This window comes from Microtus oregoni, unplaced genomic scaffold (genome assembly GCF_018167655.1).
Source record: "Microtus oregoni isolate MIOR12 unplaced genomic scaffold, Mior012 000025F_ref0000491, whole genome shotgun sequence".
Classification (NCBI taxonomy): domain Eukaryota; kingdom Metazoa; phylum Chordata; class Mammalia; order Rodentia; family Cricetidae; genus Microtus; species Microtus oregoni.
The window spans coordinates 24,334,121-24,357,500 of NW_024543084.1; the positions used below are offsets into that span (position 1 = coordinate 24,334,121).

Below are 23,380 nucleotides of genomic sequence, written 5' to 3' on the forward strand. Positions count from 1 at the left end.
AGAGTCACAGAGATCCTTCTACCTCTGCCTCCCTCAGGATTTAAGGAATGTACCATCACACTCAGCCGAGGACTGGTAGATCCGAGAGGTGTCCTGTACCCTTGACTCAGCTCTCTGAGCACAGGGCTTCCTCCACTGAGCGTGGGACACAAGCACAGGGAGGAATGTGGTCCTGCATCTCCATGCTGACTGTGGCTGTAGCATGCACAAAGGCCTGGGTTCTGTGGCAAACACTGCAATCTCCAGTGGTGGTACCAGGGACTCTGAGGCAGGTGGATTGACCCGAGTTCCAAATCAGCCTGGGTTACAGTATGAGACCCTCTATCGAGAACAAAACAGGTTGGAGAGATGGCTCGGCTAGAGTGCATACTGCTCCCGCAGAGGTTGAGCTCCCAGCGCTCACAACCACCTGTAGTTCTGAAGGATCTGACACCTTCTCAGCGAGTCCCAGGCTAGCACGGTTATGTAGTGAGACCCGGTTTCAAGACAAAAGAAAGGAGAAGTTGTCGTCAAAGGCTTCAGGAGCGCCAGGAGAAGCAGTGACCACCATTGGCAGGGTCCACCGAGGATGGCCACGAGCCGAGTGACAGACGGGGTAAGCAGGGCTCAAGGACTGCAGGTGCACCGTCCCAGCGCACCAGCCTCCACCCTCACTCAGCTTGAGGAAAGCTTCAGTACGCACCTTCTCAACACCCAGCCCCGAACACCGCCGCGCATGCGCACCGCGAGTAGCGGTTGGGGCGGGGCCGAGCTCGCGAGCCCCAGTCCTTAAGGCGGTTGAAATCCCGCCCATTCGCGCAGGCGCACGGCGAGTTCCGCCCTCCCGCTCTGCTTCTAGAGCCCGGGCGTAGTTGGCCGCTTTCCGGGAGGAGCGCGCGCGACTGCGCCGGCGTCGGGCTCGCGCACGCGCACCTGTGCCGGCGTCGGGCTCGCGCACGCGCACCGCAGCAGCGGCGGCGGCGGTTCCTGTCCAGGGGGCTGAGAGCGGCGGTGGGCTTTCAGGCGAGCGGCGACGCGAAGGGGCGCGGCGGCGGCAGCGACCCAGCGCTCGGAGCCGGCGGCTCGGCTCTGCTCCCGGAGGCCGCTTCGGAGCTCGCCCGGCTCGCGGGGCGGCGGCGGGGGCAGCTGCTCCAGGTTACGGCCTAGGCCTAGGCGAAGCCTCGGGCTCGAGTGCGCCGAGGCGCCGGCGGAGGGCGCGGCCCGGGCGGCAGGATGAGCGTGGAAGCGTACGGCCCCAGCTCCCAGACGCTCACCTTCTTGGACACTGAGGAGGCCGAGTTGCTCGGCGCCGACACCCAGGGTTCCGAGTTCGAGTTCACGGACTTCACCCTCCCCAGCCAGACGCAGACGCCCCCCGGAGGCCCCGGCGGCGCGGGAGGCCCGAGTGGAGCGGGCGCTGGCGGCGCGGCCGGCCAGCTCGACGCACAAGTGAGCGGAGCGGCGCATGGCGGCGCCGGAAGCCGGGCGGGCGGGCGGGCGAGCGGGCGGGCGCGGGAGCTGGGGTGCCAGATCTCAGTTAACCAGTCCTGGGCCCCTGTGAGCCTGCCCCAGGCACAGTTAGCAGGCCCCGGGTGACCGCTTCACACTCTGGCTCCTTAAAGTCCCTGTTAACTGGCCATGGATACCCACTTTGCATTCCTGTTTAACTGCCTCAGGTAACCGCCACCTGTCTTGAGTCCTCGTAACCTGCCGTAGATAAAACTCTGTTACCTTACCCTGGTTGTAGTTTACTTGCCTCTTCCCTAAATCTCTGCTTCCACCCTCAGCTACCTGTCCTAACTACCTATCCCATGTCCCATGTACCTGCCACAGTCACTGCCACCTGCTCTAGCTCCTTGCAGCGCTGGCCCAGCTCTCTGCCATCTCCTCGGATTCCCTACCTCTTGAACCACCTACTTGCCACCTGCCCTGTTTCCTCTACCTGTCCAGGCTGGGCAGTGACCTGCCTAAATGTCCTTCCTTCTGTGACACAGGATCTGCTGCGGCTCAAGACATGCCAGAGCAGAGCTGTCCTCACTCCCCTTTTGGGTGTGTCTGTGGTAACCTACCTTGGTCTCAGGCCTAAGATGACCTGTACACAGTTGCTATCTTCTGGGCCCAAAGTGCCCTCCTTGGTCACCTCTTTAGCCAGTCCAACCACCTCATCCCACCCACTAATCATTTCAATCCATCATCCCTCCAGCCAGGCCATTTGGGTTCAAGTTTGGGGGTCCGTGGAGCAAGGCAGAGCCAGGGTTTTGGTGCCTGCGATGGAAGCAGCACACTCGTGGCTGGTTGGGGTGGCTGGAGAGGCCAGTGCCTGTTTGTTTTTCCTCCTGGGTTTGCCTGTTGCTGAAACCAGTGTTATGTAACTCCTAGGCTCTGCTTGAAAAAGTTGGGTTTGAGTTTTACTCCTCAGAGGCATTGACAGTGGGTATCACATGGGTGCCTCTGGGAGGGACTTCTGTTTTGAATGACAGGTGGCATAGGTATTTCAGCTTGGACTAGGAACTGGCCAGCACCTCATAGTCAGGTTGCTCTCACTGTACAGCTTGTTTTCCTGTGTTCAGAGAGGAGCTGCAGGCTGGAGCCACAGGTGTGTCCCTGTGCTTGGGGCTAGGGAGACACCACCAGTCCTCATCAGTGATCTCAGACCTTGTTGGGGAAGGGCCTTTGAGCTGGCTGGTTGAGTCATGCCTGTGGGTAGACCACCCACTTGGACTCATTTTCAGTCCTAATAGAAGGAGAGGGTTGACTCAGCCCCACAGCGATCGGGAACAGGTGTGTGTTGTTTCTAGCTGTTCACCTTCGGTGTAGGGAGCTGGGGAGAGAGCTGGTTGCCTGGAGGAGTGAGGTGGCCCTGAAGGCCAGGCCTCCTGTTAGTTCCCCCACCAGGTAGACCTTTCCTTTTGGCTTCATCCACCTGGAGAGGGGAGAGAACTGTGGGGTCACCCACCATGCAGCAGGCTGTGAAGGGAAGACCAGGAGCAGAAGTGGGGGGTTGCTTCTCAAGATCTTTTAGCTCTAGCTGAAGTGCATCAGCAGACTTGTGTTTGTGCTCACATGCATGTGCCCTGTTCCTCCAGTTGAAATCGGAGATTGAGCCACATTCCACCCACCTGTGGCCTCTCTTAACATGAAATTGTTAGCCGGGCGGTGGTGGCTCACGCCTTTAATCCCAGCATTCGGGAGGCAGAGACAGGCGGATCTCTGTGAGTTCGAGGCCAGCCTGGTCTACAGAGCTAGTGCTAGGATAGGCTCCAAAGCTACAGAGAAACCCTCTCTCGAAAAACTAAAAAAAAAAAAAAAAAAAAACCATCAAATTGTTGTCCGGGAAGGGAGGGAGCACCTTCCATCCTGTCTTAGGAGGACATACATCTGTGGGACATCTGTGAGTGGAAAGTGAGCAGAATTACAAAGTCCTGCCTTGCACAGCCAGTGGCCCCAAGCACCAGAAATACTGTTTTTTTTTTTTTTAAACTTACTTGTCTTTGAAGGTGATTATCTTTGGTCATGGGCTCCTAGGAAGCTTCCCTGCCCAGTAGGTTGAGCTTTTCCTGTTGGCCCAGTGGTGGTTCCCCCAACCTTATTGAAATAGTCATGGAGCCTGCACTCCCCCTCAGAAAGCACGGTGAGCATCTCATCCTGAGTCCCTGCAACCCCAGCCTCTCTTTGGCCATGCTAGTCCTGTGGCCTCTATGGATGAGAATGTCCCAGGCCCTTCCTGTTGGTGGAGAGGTGGCATGTTTTGGTTGTCCTGTGTCTGTCATCTTTGTGGCTCATTCCTTTGGAGTGCAGACAGAGCCGTAGCCCTGTCCACGCTGGGCAGACACTAAATTGGTTGTTCACCAGCTCTGTGCCTGACTCTTCACTTGCTGTCGTGACCTCAGTGCATCCATGTGCTGGCATGTATTGTGTCCTTTTCATGACTTGAGTGGCTGCAGTGCACACAGCTCTCCCTGCTGACTTTCTGCTGTGGGTTAGCGCCTGTGGGAGATGTTCTAGAGGAAGAAGCTTGTCCTGGAGTCCCATGTCGCCACTGCTTAGGGGGCTGCTGGACTGCTATGCTGGCAGGGATTTGATCCTGGAGTCTAGAGGTAGAGGGCTGTTGGGTCAACGCCAGAAGTCCCCATTTTCTGTGTGAAAGGCCCCAGTGTTTGTCAGAATCCTGCAGGTCCAGATGGAATGTGCTGGCACTGTCCTGCAAAGTCCCCAAGATAGGCCAGGCTTTTTTCCCAATTCTTGACTCTTCCAGGTCTCTTTCTTCTGTGAGCACTGAAAGGTGATTTCAGGTCTCAGCTGTGTGCTGGCTTGTGGGAGAGACCCCTGGGCTGCTCGGCTCCTGAGCACTGCTGTGGCCTTTCTTTCAGTGAGATCTGGTGGAAACAGGACCCACTAATGGTGCAGTGAAGGGCTGCACTGTCCTTGCTGTGATGTGATGGGTCTTTGGGGACCTGTCACCACTGTCATATGCTTAGCACATAGGCCTTTCATCGTAAGTGAAATGGCAAAAATCAAAATTGTAGGAGACAGGTACTACTATGTTCCTGTACTGATGACTTGGGGAGTTTTAGTGGCCTCAGGTACCTCCTGAGACTCTGATGTGCTGCTGTGAATCCAGTACCTCCTCCTCCTGGTGAACCGGCAGGTGCAGGTGTCTTGCCCACACAGCACTGGATGGTGATAGTATGCAGGGAGAAGTGGCCTAGAGGCTGCTGGCTCAGTGCCCTCAGCTGTCCTTGAAGTGGAATCTGTTCAGGGAGGGACACCAGTGTCTGCGGGCATTGCTGCTCAAACTCTGGAACTTTTGCACCTCATCCAGCCCTAGTCACAGAGCCATCTCGCTTGTCCTCTTCTCAGGGAACTTCCATCCTGCCCGTCTTCACTGTCTGGTGGGCCACACCACACCTGCTACTGCCAAAGACTTGGGTCCAGCCTCCTGCAGTGTCCCACTGTGGGGTGGAGACCTGCCCTCAGTTAAAATGCTCCAGCCCTGAGTGCACATGTGCAGGACGCATGGCTCGGAGACCTGTTAAACTTAGCATCTTTACCTAGCTCTGTGTGTCCCTCCCTATGTGTGAGGGGCCCTTCCCTGCTGGGCTCTGCAGCTAGAGAGTGGGACAGTAGTCTTTACAGAGTCCAGCAGCCCCTGTGGCTCTGTGTAGTTAGTTCTCTGGGCAGCACCTGTACTACAATGTTCACTAACCAGTGGTCACACATGAGGCCCTCACTAAACTCCTGGCTGGAACTGGCACCCCCTCTGCACCTAAAGTGTTCCTTCGTGCTCCTTATAACCTCTTGGCAGCCTGTGGCCTGACCTCAGCCCCATGGTGCCTTTCTTTCCTCCTGCATGCAGGACTGATGGAGGAAGGCCTGGCGTTGCTCATGGTGTCTACTCAGCACTGTGAGGACAGTGGCACTCAGGGTGACCTGAGTGCTTATAGAAGCCTTTAGGGGTGCTGGCTTCTAAGTTGGGTGAGAGCGTGGCCTGGAGGGGGGAGGGACTGCGGGCACTGTGATGTGCCCTAGGCAGAAAGGCCTTAGGTAGGGCTAAGTAGAGGACTGGCAGAAGGTGGTATAGGGTGAAGCAGGGGATGCCATGGCAGTGCTGTGGGCATGCCGCTGGCCGTGTGTGAACAGCCTGTGAATGACAGCAGCACTGGAGCCCTCTCCTCGGGCTGCTGAGTAACCCTGTCCCTCTGGTCTCATGAGAAAAGAGGCCCCTAGAGCCTAGGTGTCGATGGTGGCCCACAGTGTTAGCAGCTTGGTGGTCACTTTAGTGGGGTGTTTTTTTATTTTGTTTGTTTGTTTGTTTGTTTTTTTGAGACAGGGTTTCTCTGTAGCTTTGGAGCCTCTCCTGGCACTAGCTCTTGTAGACCAGGCTGGCCTCGAACTCACAGAGATCCGCCTGCCTCTGCCTCCCAAGTGCTGGGATTAAAGGCGTGCGCCACCACCGCCGGGCTGGTGGGGTGCTTTTTATGGTTTGGGCCAGTCTGCTCCAGCTCTTATGGGAGCATGCCTGCAGCACTGCTTGCTTCCTCGGGACTCAAGTGCTTGGCTATGGGGTGTGGCTCACCTGGATGCCGAGCTGCTGCTTTTGTCACCTAGGATGACTTCTGGCTTTGGTGGCTGACTCCTGACCATGTACTCTCTCTCAGGTTGGCAGTTTTCTGCTACCTGCATGGTCCCATCCTTGTGTGCCTGGGAGGTACTAGTGAGCTCATACCATACAGACAGAATAGAGGTCAGAGGCCACAGGATGAGAAAAGGAGGACTTCTTGCTGAACTGGACCCAGTGAGGTTGCCTTTGTTATAGGTCAGAAGTGACTACAATTCAGCTTGGGTCTAAACTAAAGTTAAGAAAGTTCATAGTCGGGGCTGGAGAGATGGCTCAGAGGTTAAGAGCGCTGGCTGCTCTTCCAGATGTCCTGAGTTTAATTCCCAGCAACCACATGGTGGCTCACAACCATCTGTAATGAGATCTATCACCGTCCTCTGGCGTGCGGATATACATGGAGGCAGAATGTTGTATACATAATAAATAAATAAATCTTAAAGAAAGTTCATAGCCACACAGATCAGGAGCAGCCCCAGCTGGGTCTTGATCAGGACACTAAGTCCTGTTCTCCTGAGGCTGGAAAGACCAGCTGAAGGGGTGTGGCTGTTCTGTGTATTTGGAGGAGGGGTACCCTATTCTATGCAGCTTCCACTCATCTCCTGCTTAGGGCCTGGGAGAACAAGAGATGATTCACTTCACATCCCAGCATTTGTGTTTGGATGGCAGACATGGATTTGGCTAAGACTCTTGGGTCCTCCTGGAGGACAGGCTCTCTTCAGGGGTGGAGTTACTACAAGGAGTAGACCAAATAGTGGCCCTGGGGCCGGGTACAGATTCAAGGCTGCCCTGGTGGGTGCTGCACACCTTAAGGCATATAGCCAGCTTAACTGAGGCTGAGGGCGGTGCATGCCAGCCAGCAGACTTAAGTGGGGTGATGCCCATGAGTCCTGTGGTACACCTCTAGTCTGAGGTCACAGCATCACACAATGGAAACTTTCTACAAGTTTCTTCTGGAATCAGTTCCTTTCTGCACTGCTCTGTCCCAGGGTCTGAGTTCTGTGTGTCTTATGGGAATCAGTCTTCAGGCAGGTGACCCTTGTAGGTTTAATTCACTTGACAGCTTCCGGGTGGGCCCAAGTGTTGTATTAGAGCAGACTTTCTCCTGGAGCGGGGCCTAAGACACTCAGCCCTGAGCCCTTGAGTTGGCTGGGGAACCCATGGCATGACTTTTAGTCTGGTGAGGTGGCAGTGTGCCCTGGACTTCCTCATGGGCCAAGGGCTCTGGCCCTGCTCTGCCAGGTGCTGTCCCTTGCTCTTAGCTCATTCTGTTACCATTTGGGACCAGATGTCCCTCTGAGAGTGTGAGATGCTTGCCCTCAACAGTCACAGAATGTGTAGAGGTGGGTAGTCCATTGCCAGGCTGTGCACCGAGTCTGGAATCTTTTTTCCAGCTTGGCCTTTGTTGGGTGCTGGAGAATCTTCCTTGTGTTTATCTTATATTGCCTCTCAGGGTGACCAGGGCTTCTCACCCTTAGCTTGCATGAGGGATGTAAGCACAGTGCTGTTAGGACCTTGACACCCTGGTGATGTCTCACACCTGACTGGCTCTACATGCAGAAAAATATTTCCCTTTCTCCTTTTAAAAATTATATTTTATTTTCAAGACAGGATCTCACTGTGGCACCCTGGCTGGCCTTGGCCTTGAAGAGATGTGCTTCTCTCTGCCTCCTATTCCACTATAGCCTGGAAAGGCTGTTTCTTAATATGAACCTGTGACTGTCACGCAGCTCAGCTGTGGGTACGCGCCCAGAAGTCTTAGGGCTCCATCCCAGCACCACTGGAACAAATAAGAACGGCTCTTCTCCAGAAGTCAGTAGACAGCTTCCCTAGAAGACTGGGTGGGGACAATTCTAGGTTTTGTAGAATGAGAAACTGAATCAGAGCTGGAGAAATGGCTCTACAGTTGAGAGCACTGTCTGCTCTTGCACAGGACCTAGGTTCAATTCCCAGCACCGATGTGGTACACCTATCTGTACCTCCAAGATCTGATACCCCTGTGCAGATATACATGCAGGCAAAATACCAATGCTGTGCGTGTGTGTGTGTGTGTTTGTTTATTTATTTATTTATTTATTTTTAAAGAAGCAGCAGCTGAGTCAGGACCACTGAGACATCACCCTCCTTCCCAACCCTGGGATACAGTCCAGCCTCTGTCCACAGTGGGGACCATCTGGCAAAATTCCAGGCCAGGCACCACATGGGGTGGGGGGTGGGGGGCTCACAGACACATGGGAAAGGGGACGGAGTGACCAACAGTGCATGCATGGTCACTGGAATGATGGCTCAAGGCCACCCTAGGATTCCATCTCAGCCCCATTTACATGGCTAGAAGACACCATGTGTAGCAGAGACAGGCAGAAATCTGAGCTCCTGTACCCGTGGGGGGAATGGAAAATGGTGTGGCCTGGGGAGAATTGATGGCTCCTGGGAGCAGCAGGTGTGAAGATATGTGGGCTGGAGAATTGAGACGTAACCTTGGTCCCTGTAGTCGGCACAGTCGTAGCAGTCACGACAGCCTCCTAGCCCTGCCTTGCCTCTTCTCAGGCCTGTAAGGACTTCTGTTAGAGCTCTGAGCGCTTCTGTCTAGCAAGGCTGGGTTTTGAGTGAGGTGAGGGTCCTAAGCTGGTGTCCCACACAGGTGGTGGCTCAGGGAAGTGAGCCAGTCAGGTTCTGTAATAGTCCCGCTTACAGGCGCTCCCTAGTATCCTTGTACAGAAAGTTCATAATGGTCATAGCTCTGGAGAAGGAAGTATTTAGTGGCCATCATGGGACAGGCCTGTCATAGGGTGAGAAATAATGCCACTGATAACACTGATATGCTCGCTTAAAAGCAACCCCGGTTCAGCCCAGCCTGGAACCTATGGTAACCCTCCTACCTCCATACCTGGCTTGCTCTATGGCTTGGGGTTTTTGTTTTGGTTTGTTTTGTTTTTGTCACAGTTTTAAAGGGATTCTTTGCAGTGGCATGTTGTCATCTAGAAATTGGAGCACTGGGGCCAGGGCTGGAGAGGACGTTGGTAGAGCTCCTGCTGATACATGAGATCCTGGCTCTGTCCCAGTACTGAGGAAGACGAGTCCAGACTTACTTTGGGCCTTTCTTGTCTAAAACTGCTTCTAGACCACCGAGCATACTCCCATGTTGCCTTTGAAGTCAGTATAGACATGGGGTGACTGTGGTCTGAGGAGTACTCACGGACAGTGACCCAGCCATATAGGTGCATCTTGGTAGTGTTAGGAATCGCCTCTCGTGGGCACCCTGTCTTAGGATCTGAGAAGTGACTTGCAAATGCCTGCCTGCGGCTTGAAAGGCTCACGTCCACAGGTGTCAGCTGGGGTGGCTGAAGGTGGGAACCTGGTGCTGAAGCATGGTTGATGAGGAGGTGTCTGTTTCCTGGGGTTATGGAGCCTTGCCTCAGGCTAGCCAAGGCGGCATGGTCTCAGTGGTGAGGTTTCGGTGCCGACATCCTGTGCTGTGACTGAGACCCCCCCCTGGGCCTCACCATAAAGCACCACCTGGGCATGGAAGCCTTGCTTCTGCCTTTGTGGTACACGACTATTCCTAGGGTGTGTGATGGGTTTGGAACAGTTGTCTTGTTCCTGTGCACCTCAGCTGTGCGGATAGTTTCTCAGCCATCAGGTTGAGTGGCACCCTTTGGGATTGTGTTCTACTGTAGGTTGGACCAGAGGGCATCTTGCAGAACGGGGCTGTGGATGACAGTGTAGCCAAGACCAGTCAGCTGCTGGCTGAGCTCAACTTTGAAGAAGACGAAGAAGACACGTACTACACCAAGGACCTCCCAGTCCACGCCTGCAGGTAGGCTAGGAGGTGACTCCAGTCCCTATTGCTTGTCAGAACCCTGGGCTCAGTACCTGACACCCCAAGTTCACGTAGCTCAGGTGGGTTCCCCTGCACCAGCCCTACTCTTTGGTGATTAGGAGCTAGAGAGGAACCACAACCATTTACCCAGGGACCCTGAAGAGCCACTCTGAAAGGTGGGGGAGCATGGACATGTTTGTGGGCTGGGCTGTGTTCTGATCAGCTGTGGTTCTCAGCTCCATCAGAGTCATACGAGCGAGTGGAGGCTTAAAGAGCTGGGATGTCCCAGCTGCTATACACCCAGCTCAGCTAGCCCTTAGTTGTCCCACCACCCCTCACCCCCAGGCCAGAGCTGGTGCCTTCACTGGAGCTTCTGCAGCCACCTGCTGCCCTCTTCAGGACGAGTTTGGCCTCTCTCCTCCACAGACCTTCCTTTCTCATGGCTCTCCTGATTTACAAGTGTTTTCCAGAGCCCCCGGGCAGGCTGAGCTGGGTGCCCTCGTCCTCCTTGCTGCCAGGGTAGACTAGTGAGCCAGCGAGAACCTGTTCTGTCTGACAGCTCCTGCCCCAGCCTGCCCAGTGCACAAGAGAGCTATGGAGAACCTGTGACTTAGGGTACATAGGGTGCTGCATAGCACCACCAGCCTCTGAGGTAGGCCTGAGAGTTTGCTGGGTCCATAGTGCCTTCTACTGAAGTCAGGTGCTCCCCTGACCACAGCCTTGTTTCTAACCTGCAATCTGAGGGGAGGGGCCAGGACCGCTTTGGTCTGTGCTGCCTGGCATCTGTTTTGCCCTCACCTTAGTGTGTTAGTGGAGGCGACTTTGTTACTTGACTTGCTGGGATTGGGTTTGTGTTTAATGGAAACCAGAAGCTCTGTAAGAAGAAGGACTTATCCCAGAGGCTGCGGGCCAGCACTGACTGCTGGAGTTTGGACTTTTCCAGTTACTGCGGAATCCATGATCCTGCCTGCGTGGTTTACTGCAATACCAGCAAGAAGTGGTTCTGCAATGGCCGAGGAAATACTTCTGGCAGGTAGCTAACAGCCATGCATGTGTGTTTAATCAGTGGCGCTTGGGCTACAGTGAGTTACGATGACGTTGGAGTGAAACGTGGAATGTGATGGCGCTGGTGAACCTGGGCTCCCTCTGACTGGTGTAACATGAAACAGATGGTGGCGTGTGAACGCCTTGGCGTGTTTACCCTTGATTGATTCTCTGGCTGGCTCATTATGCGAGGAGTTTGGCGTAATTTCATTCCTAGTCTGTGCCTGTCTCACATGAGATGAGGCTGGTACAGCCTACTTGTCCTTGTTCCTGGGAGGTTACGGGCATCCAGTTGGCGCCCCTCACTTGATTGTCTCTGGGGCAAATGGTTCCAGATCCTAAGTCATTAGGAAGAACTAGAATTGTCACCATCCCTGGGTGTTCCTACTGAGCCCCACTCCATTCTGGCTTTCCATAATGATGACAGGGTCCTCCCACTCCTTGAGAGAAGCAGAGCTGAGTCTAGTGTGCCTGTGCTCCACTGCCAGCAGGGGCCTGTTTCTCAGAATATATATTACAATGCCACAGAAGCTTGTAGGTGCAGAAAGGTCAGGAGGCAGGGGCCAGCATCTTTAAATGGTCTTAAATTCATCTTCTGAGACCAACGCATCCCATTCTCAGAAGGTTCTAGTGTTGCTCCGTTGGCACCAGTTCCTCCTGTGCAGAAAAAGCAATAGAATAAAGCTCACAGTAGGCAAGAAGGGCCTGTCCTGGATTGGGGTGGGGGAAATTGGCCACTAAAGCAAGGCATCTAGTGGCCACTGTTTAGGAGTCAGGCCTATAAAGCCAAGAGTGGCTGGATGGCTGCCAGAGGACTCTGGTGAAGGTTGTAATGGGGTCTTGAAGACTGGCATCCCCTATAACAATCAGAAAAGCTGGCAGAGTTCATGGGCCCTCTGGGTTGAGCTGACCAGTCTGGCACAGGCCATCCTTGAGGTAGACCATGTCCTCGTATGTGGCAGCATGGAAGGAATGGGGGAGCTGCAGTCTTCAGAGCAGTCCCTTGCTGCATAGACCAGGAGGTGACCTGCAGGTAGGCATGGGAGAAAGGGGCTCTCCTCTTTTGGGGAGCCATGCTGTGCCCATCCAGCCGTTAGTGGTATTAGAGGATCATGAACTGGACCAGCTAAAGAAAATGGGAATGGAAGAAATTGCAGGGATTGTGAGCCAATGAGCAGTTCCCTGTAGGTAGATTGGTTGGGGCAGGACTGTGGCTCCAGGGTGCACGGGCATGAGGTGTGACCACCTGTGCTAGAGGACCATGAAAGGTAGTACCCAGAACATTCCATGGGGGCCATAGATCTGCAAATGGTGAAAAGACAGGCTTGGGGTGTTGACTGCCAATGTTTTCCTGGTTCCAGCCACATTGTAAATCACCTGGTAAGGGCAAAATGCAAGGAAGTGACGCTGCACAAGGATGGACCCCTGGGTGAGACAGTGCTGGAATGCTACAACTGCGGCTGCCGCAATGTCTTCCTGCTGGGCTTCATCCCTGCAAAGGCTGACTCAGTAGTGGTGCTGCTGTGCAGGTGAGCTGCTTGTAGCAGCACAGGACTGAGCAGGGCAGGGACTGTTGGGATCCAAGGGGCTTTTATGTGTGTATTCTGGTCAAATTAGAAAATGAAGTCTGATCTTGTATGGTAGTGCAAACTTTTAATTCCAGCACTTAAGAGGCAGAGGCGGGAGGACCTCTTGAGTTCAAGGCTAGCCTGGTCTACATAGAGTGCCCAGGACCAGCTACATACTGAGACCCTGTCTCCAAAAAATCGAAAAAAGGAAGGAAGTCTACTGTGAGCTGGGGCCAGAGCTGAGGTGTGCGGATGTTGCTGGCTTCTGGCTAGTTAGAGACCTCCTGGGCCAGGTCCTAACCCGTTGTCTTGCCCCACATCTGCACAGGCAGCCCTGTGCCAGCCAGAGCAGCCTAAAGGACATCAACTGGGACAGCTCCCAGTGGCAGCCCCTGATCCAGGACCGATGCTTCCTTTCATGGCTGGTCAAGATTCCCTCAGAGCAGGAGCAGTTGCGGGCACGGCAGATCACTGCACAGCAGATCAACAAGCTGGAGGAGCTGTGGAAGGTGAGCCATCCAGAGATGCTAGCCCAAGGCTGCAGAGACACAAGAGCACACAGCCAGCCTGACACTGGGGCCTTTGGGACATGGGGAGGAAAGACATGGTCTGGGGAACCTGCAGGGGCTAGTGGGTCTTTTTTTTTGGTTTTTCGAGACAGGGTTTCTCTGTGGTTTTGGAGCCTGTCCTGAAACTAGCTCTTGTAGACCAGGCTGGTCTCGAACTCACAGAGATCCAACTAGTGGGTCTTTTTGCTGGCTGAAGGATACAGAGTGGATGGTCTGAGTAGTTGGTTGAGGCTGTCATGAGATTTCCTGCTCCAGAGAGCATCTGTCCCAGAGGATGAGTCAGGGCTTGAGGTCAGATGTGGGATTCTGGCTCCTCCTGGGACTAGCTAGATTGTTCAGATCTTGTTAGGAATGTCACTTGAGCATCTTTTAACCAGGAATCACAAGTAGTGTGGGACAAAGTGTTGTAAGCCTTTCCAACTTAGTCTCTTTGCACTTGGATGATCAGGTTCCAGTTGCTGTGATGTGATGTACCTAGATTCTGTTCTGTTTTCCACAGTGGTGTTTATTGAGCTCAGTGAGTCCCAGGGGAGGCATGTGGGTGCAGAATGTAAGAGATGGATGGACCTGGCTCACTGGGGGATGTCCAGGACTCTTAAGCGCCCTTGGTTGTGGGCCTAGTGTTGCTCTGGGCCCTGGGGGTGCTCTTTACAGGTTTCTTGGGGTCAGAATGCTGCCGGACATGACCACAACCATCAGTACAGTAGGTTTAGAGCGTAGACTGACAGCAAAGTGGCCACTCTCCACCCATGAGGGTTTGTGCTCAGAGGCCATGCAAGCCCCAGTTGGTTTCCTTCCGTGCTCTCGATCACTGACTATGGGTTAAGCAGGGCAAGCACAGCGCTATTTTTGGCCACAGGAAAACCCTTCAGCCACCCTGGAGGACCTGGAGAAGCCCGGCGTGGATGAGGAGCCCCAGCACGTGCTCCTGCGGTATGAGGATGCTTATCAGTACCAGAACATCTTCGGGCCCCTGGTGAAGCTAGAAGCTGACTACGACAAGAAGCTGAAGGAGTCACAGGTGATGTGGTGCAGTGTGTAGGCTGGATCTCTACCAGAGTGTCTCCTGAGGGTCAGGGACTCTTCTAGAGCTTGAACCTGGATGGAACCAGAAACGCAAACAGCATCAGACCAGAACTGTGGGCATTTTGAAAGAAGGCCAAAAATGTTTCTTACTTTTAAAGTCAGAGAGAACCCCTGTGTCTGGTTCACAACTTTGTCTGCAGTTCCACCTTCTCCCCACAGATCCTGGCGTGCAGGGGTCTCCTGAGGCTCTCTGCAAAGTCTGCTGCTGGGGCCAGCTTGGGCAGCGGGTGTTGGGGGGGTGGGTCCTTGTTGCTTCTTTCCCAGATGTTGGAGTTCCTGGCTGTGGGTGCTGTGCACTGCACCCCAAAGGCTGCGCGGCACAGGCATGGCCTCCGTAGAGGCCCCATCCTGTGGGGAGCCTGGCCCGGGAGTGGGTGGTAGGCTAACTTGGCCCCTGTTTCTCATATGTTCAGACTCAAGATAACATCACGGTCAGGTGGGACCTGGGCCTTAACAAGAAGAGAATCGCCTTCTTCACTTTGCCCAAGACTGACTCTGGTAATGAGGATTTAGTCATAATTTGGTTAAGAGGTGATTGTAAGTTTTAAAATATTTGTGACCATAAGTAGCCTAAAATCCCTAGTCCCCTGTATCATGTTCTTTTGTGAACTCTGCATGGTGGAGGTCACGGCCCTCTGGAAAGTGCTAACTCTGCTGCTCCTTCCTGCAAGATATGCGGCTCATGCAGGGCGACGAGATCTGTCTGCGGTACAAAGGGGACCTAGCACCCCTATGGAAGGGGATTGGCCATGTCATCAAGGTCCCTGATAGTATCCTTTGCTACATCAGCTGGGAGGATGGGTGCCATAACAGGACCCCTGGCTGTCCCCAAGGCCTTAACGTGTGTGATTCCTTCCTGTCTTCCCTCTGTGTGGAACATGCACACGGCGGCACTATATATGCCTTGGCTAGAAGCTGTCCCACCACAGTGCTATTCGTGTGTCTCTCTGCACGTGCGTGCGCATACGTGTCGGTCTGTGTAATAGCCTGGAGTCAGACTACAGCAGTCCCCCTTGGCGGACACCAAGGGGAACTAGTCTAGTGATGGATGGAGTGTCACTCAGGAGGACCAGAAGCCAGTGGCCCTATAGAGGGTAGCGGCTTTGAACAGGAAGCAGACTTAACTCAGCGTCCAGATTACGGTGATGAGATTGCTATTGAGCTCCGCAGCAGTGTGGGTGCGCCTGTGGAAGTGACCCACAACTTCCAGGTGGATTTTGTGTGGAAGTCAACCTCTTTTGATAGGTTCGTCCACCTATGCCCCAGGGTGATAGGGCCATGGGGACCCCTCCACCTCCATCTAGTACCTGTGACCCACATGGGTCCTACACTGGCTCTACAGGATGCAGAGTGCACTGAAAACCTTTGCTGTGGATGAGACCTCCGTGTCAGGATACATCTACCACAAGCTGCTGGGCCACGAGGTGGAGGATGTAGTCATCAAATGCCAGCTGCCAAAGCGCTTCACAGCTCAGGGGCTCCCTGACCTCAACCACTCTCAGGTGCCACTGGGACCCTAGGAGCAGGGCCTGTGGGCGTCTGTAGCGACCATAGCTCTGCTGAAACAACGTCCTTGCAGGTGTATGCTGTGAAGACCGTGCTGCAGAGGCCACTCAGCCTCATCCAGGGCCCGCCAGGCACAGGGAAGACGGTGACATCTGCCACTATTGTCTACCACCTTGCTCGGCAGGGCAATGGGTAGGTGCTCAGTAGCAACAGCCTTGTGGGTGGGAGGGGGGCTGTTTTGGCTCTGCCTGGGCCACAGAGAAAGCGCTGCAGTGTCATAATACAGGTATTTTGTGTGTCCCAAAGTCACAAGGCTGCCTCAAATGAATGAAAGGGTAGGGGCAGCGTTCAGATGATGGTTGCTGAGTAGGGGACAGGAAACTACTTGCTCTGCCTTGGCATGGCTGCACCTGCTGGAATCAGAGCTGTGTAGCTCCAATGTTGGCCTTTGTTGAGCTTCCCTGGGTGATGCTGACAGCCCACTCCACTCTGTGCAGGCCTGTGCTGGTCTGTGCCCCAAGTAACATCGCCGTGGACCAGCTCACAGAGAAGATCCACCAGACAGGACTGAAGGTTGTACGCCTCTGTGCCAAGAGCCGGGAGGCCATTGACTCGCCAGTGTCCTTCTTGGCTCTGCACAACCAGATTAGGAACATGGACAGGTGAGTATCTGCATCTGGGGGCCTGGTACAGGCTGCATGCTGCCACTGGCACTGTCTCCTACTCCTACTGTGTGTTCTGTAGCATGCCTGAGCTGCAGAAGCTGCAGCAGCTGAAGGACGAGACAGGCGAACTGTCGTCTGCAGATGAGAAGCGGTACCGGGCGCTCAAGCGCACAGCTGAAAGAGAGCTGCTCATGGTGAGTGTGGCGCCAGCCCAGGAGCCTTGGGGCCGTTCCCTGTGGGCAGAGAGGCTTGAGAGACTTGTCCGAGTCAGGAGCGTGGGAGCCCTTGAAGGCCCTGGTCTTTACATCTGTGCCCACAGACAGGGACACACAGCTACCAAAGCTGGAGTCTCAGCCTTGGGGTTCCTCCAGCTTGGCACTGTCCTGCAGACATAGAGCTGTTTCTGTGCTGGGGAGTGTGCCCCAGAGGACTACCATCTCGAACATTCCTGCTCATGGTAGCCTGTGGTGCTGATATTTGGGTGGCAGAAGGAGTGGCTTGTTTAGCTGGGGAACTGCTTGTGGAAAGTCAGCCTGGGGCAACACAGCTAAACTCCATCAGGAAAACATACACACATGCACACAGATGTACCTACATACACAGTTGCTGAGTGGATATTGAGCGGGGCAACTGTATGTGTCCTTACGCCTATGCTTCTACAGAACGCAGATGTCATCTGCTGCACCTGTGTGGGTGCTGGTGACCCAAGGCTGGCCAAGATGCAGTTCCGTTCCATCCTTATTGATGAGAGCACCCAGGCCACTGAGCCTGAGTGCATGGTGCCTGTGGTCCTTGGGGCCAAGCAGGTAGGTAGCTGCCACTTGAGTGGCTTCTGATGTCCTGTCCGTAGCAGTGCTGGGTGGGTGGCACAAGGCCTGCAGGAGGTCCATGTGGTCCACTGCTGCCATCTCCTGCTGTGCAGTGTGAGCACAGTGTGCACTCACAGTCTTGCTTTTGGATGGTGGAGTGAACCCCTGTCGGGGGAGGGGGCACTTAGGCTGGCTAGAGCCTGAGGTGTTGACTTGTGGGACTTCTTGCCACAGCTGATCCTCGTGGGTGACCACTGTCAGCTGGGCCCTGTGGTGATGTGCAAAAAGGCAGCCAAGGCCGGACTGTCACAGTCGCTCTTCGAGCGCCTGGTGGTGCTCGGCATCCGGCCCATCCGCCTGCAGGTGCAGTACCGCATGCACCCTGCACTCAGCGCCTTCCCGTCCAACATCTTCTACGAGGGCTCATTGCAGAACGGTGTCACTGCAGGTAACAGTTGGGCCTCCCTAACTCCCACCAGCACTTTGGGCACAGTGTATGTGGTGACCACACAATGGGTCTGCTATGGCAGGTTTCCTGCCGGAGAGTTCTCTTCCACACTGGCTCTGGGCCCAGCTGTCCTCCATGCAGTCTGACTGTGGAGTAGAGGGATTTGACCATGAGGAAGAAAAGGCTGCTGTCTGATTTTAGCAGTATAAAGTTATTTCTCATAAAAATTTATAACATCTTTAATCCCTGCACTTAGGAAGCATAGGTCAAGGCCAGCCAGGGCTACATAGTGAGACCCCATCTCAACACACATACAGCTTCAGCAGTGGGTTTGTTTCTCAGTGAGTCCATGTGGATTTGAGTTGCCTGAGTTTGATGAATTCAGACAGGGATGGTGCTGATGAGATCTGTGCCATGTAGTGTGGCATGGGAATCCCAGCAGCTGCAGGCAGGGAGACCACTGCTTCGCCAGCTGTGACTTGTGCTGCTGCCCAAGTATGGGAGCAGTCCCTGGAGTTTCCTGTTCTCTGCTGCCCCTTATGACTCAGGTGTCACAGTTGAAATGCTGGGAGAGGCCTGCATGTCCCTGGCTACGCTATACCAGGACAGACCCTGCCTGGTGGGCACCAGAGCTCCTGTGGGACCATGGCCTGCCTCCACCTAGGGTGTGTGTTCCTCTGTGGGTGGCTGTTAGGCCCCAAACTCCATTGACAAGTTCAAAGGACCATGCTGTGCTCCCCTGGTACATTGGAGGGCCTAGGGCAAGGTGCCCCCTGATGCCAACTTCCTTTACTAGTGATGGGCTATGACACATTGGACCCTTGGGAGGAAGGTCCCTGGTAAGGGTTAAGCTGGTAGGAGTGGATTTAGCCTCTAGGGTGTGAGGATCTGCACAGTGGGAAGCCTGAATAAACCTAGAATAGTGGCAGCCAGGGGGTGCAGTGTGACGCCTAGGTCAGCAGAGTATTGATTGGTAGGCCCAGGATTGATGTGAGGATGAGGGTCTATAGACAAACTTGTTTGTGACAGGTGCTGCTGACTGGTCCCACTGTCATGGCAGCTCTGGGTCCCCTAAATTGCAGTGGTGTAGCTTCTAGGGGACTAAGAATGTCTCCTGTTCCTAGTGATGCCTTAAACAGTGTTGGCCTGGTCCCTTGGCTGCCCTCTTCTGGCCCGGGAGCCCTGGAGACAGTACCACTGGTGCGGTGACCTCACTTTCCTCAGTGTCTGTGTACTTAGAGCCCTGGTGCATCTCAGCAGTGACACTTCTGTCTTCCTCGACACAGCGGATCGTGTCAAGAAGGGCTTTGACTTCCAGTGGCCACAGCCGGACAAACCCATGTTCTTCTACGTGACACAGGGCCAGGAGGAGATTGCCAGCTCCGGCACGTCCTACCTCAACAGGTGTGCAGCCTCGACCCGTGCGTGGGGCCACCGTAGCATCTCATTCCCTGGGTTGCTGTACTTGTCAGTGAAGAGAAGGCGTGGGTGACTGTCATGTGCTCTCTAGTTCCCCCGTGGTTGCTTGAAATCATGTCAGGCTGGGGACGGCTGTAGGGAGCCTGTCACTGAAAGCCGGATGTTCTTAGGACCGAGGCAGCTAATGTGGAGAAGATAACTACAAAGCTGCTGAAGGCAGGTGCCAAGCCTGACCAGATTGGCATCATCACACCCTATGAGGGCCAGCGCTCCTACCTGGTGCAATACATGCAGTTCAGTGGCTCCCTGCACACGAAGCTCTACCAGGTAGGCTGTCAGAAGTGCCCCGAGGGCCAGGGCTGAGTGCAGCCTTCCTGGTGACCAGAGACAACTGCACATAGTGGAAGAAAAGGGCAAGTCCTGTTGTCACGTGCTGTGGGGTATATGCAAGGGCACAGCAGATAATGCATTAAAATGTGCCCTGGTGTGTTGAGCGGCGAGGAGCAAGCACATGACCACATCATGTGCAGGGCTGCCTGATGTGCTGCAGTCAGAGCAGCTTCTGGACTGCTGGAGGTGAGAGTGGAAAGGGTGTGTGGTGAGTGCTGCCTTTGATGTCAGCACCCAGCTGGCACAGAAGTGCAGAGTGAGCCCAGGACTGCCAGGGCTACACAGTAAGACTTTGTAAGAGAGCAGAACAGCTGGTGCCACCCTAACATGTGGCAGAGGAGGAGCTCTGGTGATCTTATGTTGGTTGTACCAGGGCCAGGGATTGTCACCATGCAGCCCATGCAGTCTCCACTTCTCCATGACTGATAGGGCATTGTCTCCTTCAGGAAGTGGAGATTGCCAGTGTGGACGCCTTCCAGGGCCGGGAGAAGGACTTCATCATCCTGTCCTGTGTGCGTGCCAACGAGCACCAGGGCATTGGGTTCCTGAACGACCCCCGGCGTCTCAATGTGGCCCTCACCAGAGCCAGGTAGGCAGCTGCCCATTGCTACCTTCCTCCAGACAGGAACAAGAAGCCCTTCCTTTGCCCTATTCTCCACGTCTGTCCTGGAAGTGCACTCAGACCTGGTGTGTCCCTGTGTCTCTGGTACCCTGTCCTTTTTCTGCTTGAGTCATGATTGGTTCCAATTGCTCAGCTGTTTAAGGTGCTTCCTCATTTGTTGACCAATGTTGGGTTCTTGGCACCCAGCTCTTAATATTCAAGGTGCTAGCCCTAGACACTGCAGTCATGTGGGTGTAGCCCTAAGCTCTTAGCATGTCTGTTGCCCTGCAGATATGGTGTGATCATTGTGGGTAACCCAAAGGCACTGTCGAAGCAGCCACTGTGGAACCACCTGCTGAGCTACTACAAGGAGCAGAAGGCGCTGGTGGAAGGGCCACTCAACAACCTGCGTGAGAGCCTCATGCAGTTCAGCAAGCCTCGCAAGCTCGTCAACACCGTCAACCCGGTGGGCCAATGGGCTGGCCCAGGGCCTGGGAAAGCTGGGAGCTCTTAGCCCCTGCTGCTGTTGACTGACACATTCCTCACTCTTGTGCCACCCTGCAGGGGGCCCGCTTCATGACTACAGCCATGTATGATGCCCGCGAGGCCATCATCCCTGGATCTGTCTATGACCGCAGTAGCCAGGGTAAGTTTTCCTGGCAACCACCAGTGTGTTGACCTTCCCAAGTCCCAATCTGGACCTGTCACCCCCTGGGTGGCCTCCCAGACTCAGTCCTTGACCTCCATTTGGAGCTTTCCCAATTGGTCGATGTGGCTTCTCCAAGCAGGCCCCTGGGGCCCCTTCTAAGACCCCCAGAGCTACACTGGCCTCTGCTAGTGATTTGTACCACTGTCCCTCTGGTGCCACTGAGGCTGCTGAGTGCTACTGCCCTGTGTGCCCTGAGGCAAGCCTGTGTGTACCTCAGCCAGACTGGCCTCTGTTTTCTGGAAGATTGTGAGTTGCCTAGAAACTCATTATGGACAGTCTCGCCTACCTCTGAGTTTCTTACCCTCTACTAGCACCCTGTGTGGCAGACCCTCAGCCCCCGTCTGCTGGTCTGCTTGACTGGCCTAGCAGCTACCACTGCAGCATTGCCCACTGGGGCCCTGCCTCTGACCCCTGGTATCTTGCAGGCCGGCCCTCAAACATGTACTTCCAGACCCACGACCAGATTGGCATGATCAGTGCGGGTCCCAGCCATGTGGCCGCCATGAACATCCCCATTCCCTTCAACCTGGTCATGCCTCCCATGCCACCACCTGGGTACTTTGGACAGGCCAACGGGCCCGCTGCTGGTAATGGCCTTTCCCTGCCCTGCCCTCATCTGAACCCGGCTTTCAGGTGGATTGTGCTGTCTTTCACTGCTGTCTTTCAGGCCGGGGCACCCCAAAAAGCAAGACTGGCCGTGGAGGCCGCCAGAAGAATCGCTTTGGGCTTCCAGGGCCCAGCCAGACCACCCTTCCCAACAGCCAGGCCAGCCAGGATGTGGCCTCACAGCCCTTCTCGCAGGGCGCCCTCACCCAGGGCTACGTGTCCATGAGCCAGCCCTCCCAGATGAGCCAGCCCGGCCTTTCCCAGCCAGAGCTGTCCCAGGTGGGCCCTCAGCTGCACACGGCCATCGTGCTGCCTTTCTGAAGGGTGGATGACCCTGCCTAGACTGGGCCCTGGGCCTGTCACCCTGCCACAGTATGGGGTTTCTTCCCAGAGTGTGGGCTGGTGGGGGCCCTGCCTCGCTCACTCTAGCTTTGCCTTTCAGGACAGCTACCTCGGTGATGAGTTTAAGTCACAGATTGACGTGGCACTCTCGCAAGACTCCACTTACCAGGGAGAGCGGGCATATCAGCACGGCGGGGTCACCGGGCTGTCCCAGTACTAGAAGGCAAGTAACCTAGTGGGCTCAACCCCCGTAACCAAGTGCAGATAAATGTGGGGTGTGGGTAGTTCTGCTTCTGCTTGGCCGTGACACCTCTCACTCCTGTCCCTGATTACAGGTGGCGGCGAAAGAGCTAAGCTATGTGGCTTAGTCTATCAGCATCTTATTCTGGGTAATAAAAAATAAAAATAAATGGATACCTGTTTTCCACTGCTAAAACTGAAGCACCACTGTGTGAGCAGCCGAGGAGAGGAGAGAGGAGCGAGAGCGAGCAGAGAGCGGCCAGGGAGGACGACGGAGTGGAGCGCCGAGGAGCGGGCGCCCCCTGCGGGCGGCGAGAGGAGAGAGGCCCGCACCGCTACGAGGCCGGCCCGGCGCCGAGCCCGCCAGAGGGAGCGGCCTCGCCAGGACCGGCCCGCTGTTCTTTTTCTTTGTTTCTCGTGATTTGAGGGGCTATGTTTTAGCAGGACGAACTTCGCGTTTCTGTGCCCAAGCGGGCGGCCAGGAGCGTCATGGCGCGGTCCCAGCGCAAAGGGGTTTCATTTAAAGAAAATATGGTGTTTGGGTTTTTTGTTTTATTTTTTTTTGTTGTTTTTTTTTTTTTCAAGAATTCCTTCAAAGGAGTATGGGAAGTACTTTGATCAGTTGTCTCTAAGACCTTAGTGGTGGACCTGGGAGATGCAAGAAGTTTCCAGAGAGGCCGCGCTAAGAAGCCTGAGCCCCGCAGCCTGGGATCACCGCCTGCACCATGGCCAGAGGATTTGTTTTGCGTTTGAGCTTCAGAGGCCGCAGGCAAACTCCTGAGCGTGACCAATGCGTGACGGCCCGCGGGTTCTTCCCCGTCGTGGGTGGAGGTCTCATTGCTGGGCGCCCTGCCACGGCCCCCCAACCTCCCGCAGCGGCCACCCGACCCCTACCCAGGCACACCTGCGCCAACGCAATGGAACTTAATTTTTGGTCAAATTTGTTTTAAGCTTTTTGTCACCAATAAAACATGAACAAATGGTCCTTGCTTTCGCGTGGGGTCGTCCCTGCAAGGGTGTCCCAGGTAGTTAGCGGCAGCCACACTCGTCCACCACCATGTCCTCGTAGTGTCGCAGCACCACATTATCGCTGTTGTCGAAGAAGAGCACGGAGATGGGCGACAGGCGTGCGGGCACGCAGCAGGGCGGGCCTGCGCCCTGAGTTGGGGCGGCCGCGTGCATGAGCGCGTGCAGCACAGCATGGTTGAGCACGGGCGGCCCACCGTGTCCCTGTAGCGCTTCAGGCAGCGTACACGCGCCCTGGCAGAAGTTGGCCAGGAAGCCGCGCGGTGCAATCACCCAGCGGTGCCAGCCCACCTCCCGGAAGCTCACGTGCAACCGTCGTGTGCGACACGCGCCCCCTGGACCACCTCCCACCCCGGGCTCGGAGTGGCGCCGCAACCGCGGCGGGGGGCACAGGCGGGCGTCTAACGTCACCAGCAGCAGCGAGGCCTCGGCCAGCCT

The 23,380-nt window shown here is 55.2% G+C and overlaps 2 protein-coding genes across 5 annotated transcripts in view; one reads left to right on the forward strand and one right to left on the reverse strand.

Moving 5' to 3' along the window:
- The first annotated feature begins 958 nt into the window (after positions 1 to 958).
- Positions 959 to 22,497, forward strand: Upf1 (UPF1 RNA helicase and ATPase). 4 transcript variants are annotated; one of them, XM_041674266.1, is made up of 24 exons: positions 959 to 1,428; positions 9,772 to 9,911; positions 10,858 to 10,947; positions 12,320 to 12,487; positions 12,855 to 13,035; positions 13,955 to 14,116; positions 14,595 to 14,712; positions 14,853 to 14,951; positions 15,300 to 15,426; positions 15,524 to 15,683; positions 15,761 to 15,879; positions 16,185 to 16,349; positions 16,432 to 16,546; positions 17,015 to 17,158; positions 17,396 to 17,609; positions 18,896 to 19,013; positions 19,199 to 19,355; positions 19,865 to 20,007; positions 20,311 to 20,485; positions 20,584 to 20,665; positions 21,154 to 21,315; positions 21,396 to 21,613; positions 21,777 to 21,899; positions 22,012 to 22,497. In XM_041674266.1, the coding sequence occupies exons 1-23, from the start codon at positions 1,213 to 1,215 to the stop codon at positions 21,894 to 21,896; spliced, it is 3,393 nt and encodes a 1,130-aa protein (XP_041530200.1). In that variant the 5' UTR covers positions 959 to 1,212; the 3' UTR covers positions 21,897 to 21,899; positions 22,012 to 22,497. The 4 variants fall into 4 exon arrangements, with proteins under 4 accessions (XP_041530200.1, XP_041530201.1, XP_041530203.1 ...); XM_041674267.1 differs by having other exon boundaries at positions 15,318 to 15,426; XM_041674269.1 differs by having other exon boundaries at positions 14,595 to 14,679.
- A 397-nt stretch (positions 22,498 to 22,894) lies between these two features.
- Positions 22,895 to 23,380, reverse strand: part of Gdf1 (growth differentiation factor 1) — a 1,524-nt gene continuing 1,038 nt past the window's right edge. The window contains exon 2 of the mRNA XM_041674271.1: positions 22,895 to 23,380. This exon is cut by the window's right edge and continues 353 nt beyond it. Coding sequence (XP_041530205.1) covers positions 22,946 to 23,380 — 435 coding nt within the window. The 3' untranslated portion in view covers positions 22,895 to 22,945.

Excerpts from the sequence above, each read along its gene's own strand:
- Upf1 (XM_041674266.1), top strand. The coding sequence starts at position 1,213 with ATGAGCGTGGAAGCGTACGGCCCCAGCTCCCAGACGCTCACCTTCTTG. Across the intron at positions 16,350-16,431 it reads CAGATTAGGAACATGGACAG|CATGCCTGAGCTGCAGAAGC; the intron begins GTGAGTATCTGC and ends TGTGTTCTGTAG. Across the intron at positions 17,610-18,895 it reads GCAGAACGGTGTCACTGCAG|CGGATCGTGTCAAGAAGGGC; the intron begins GTAACAGTTGGG and ends TCCTCGACACAG.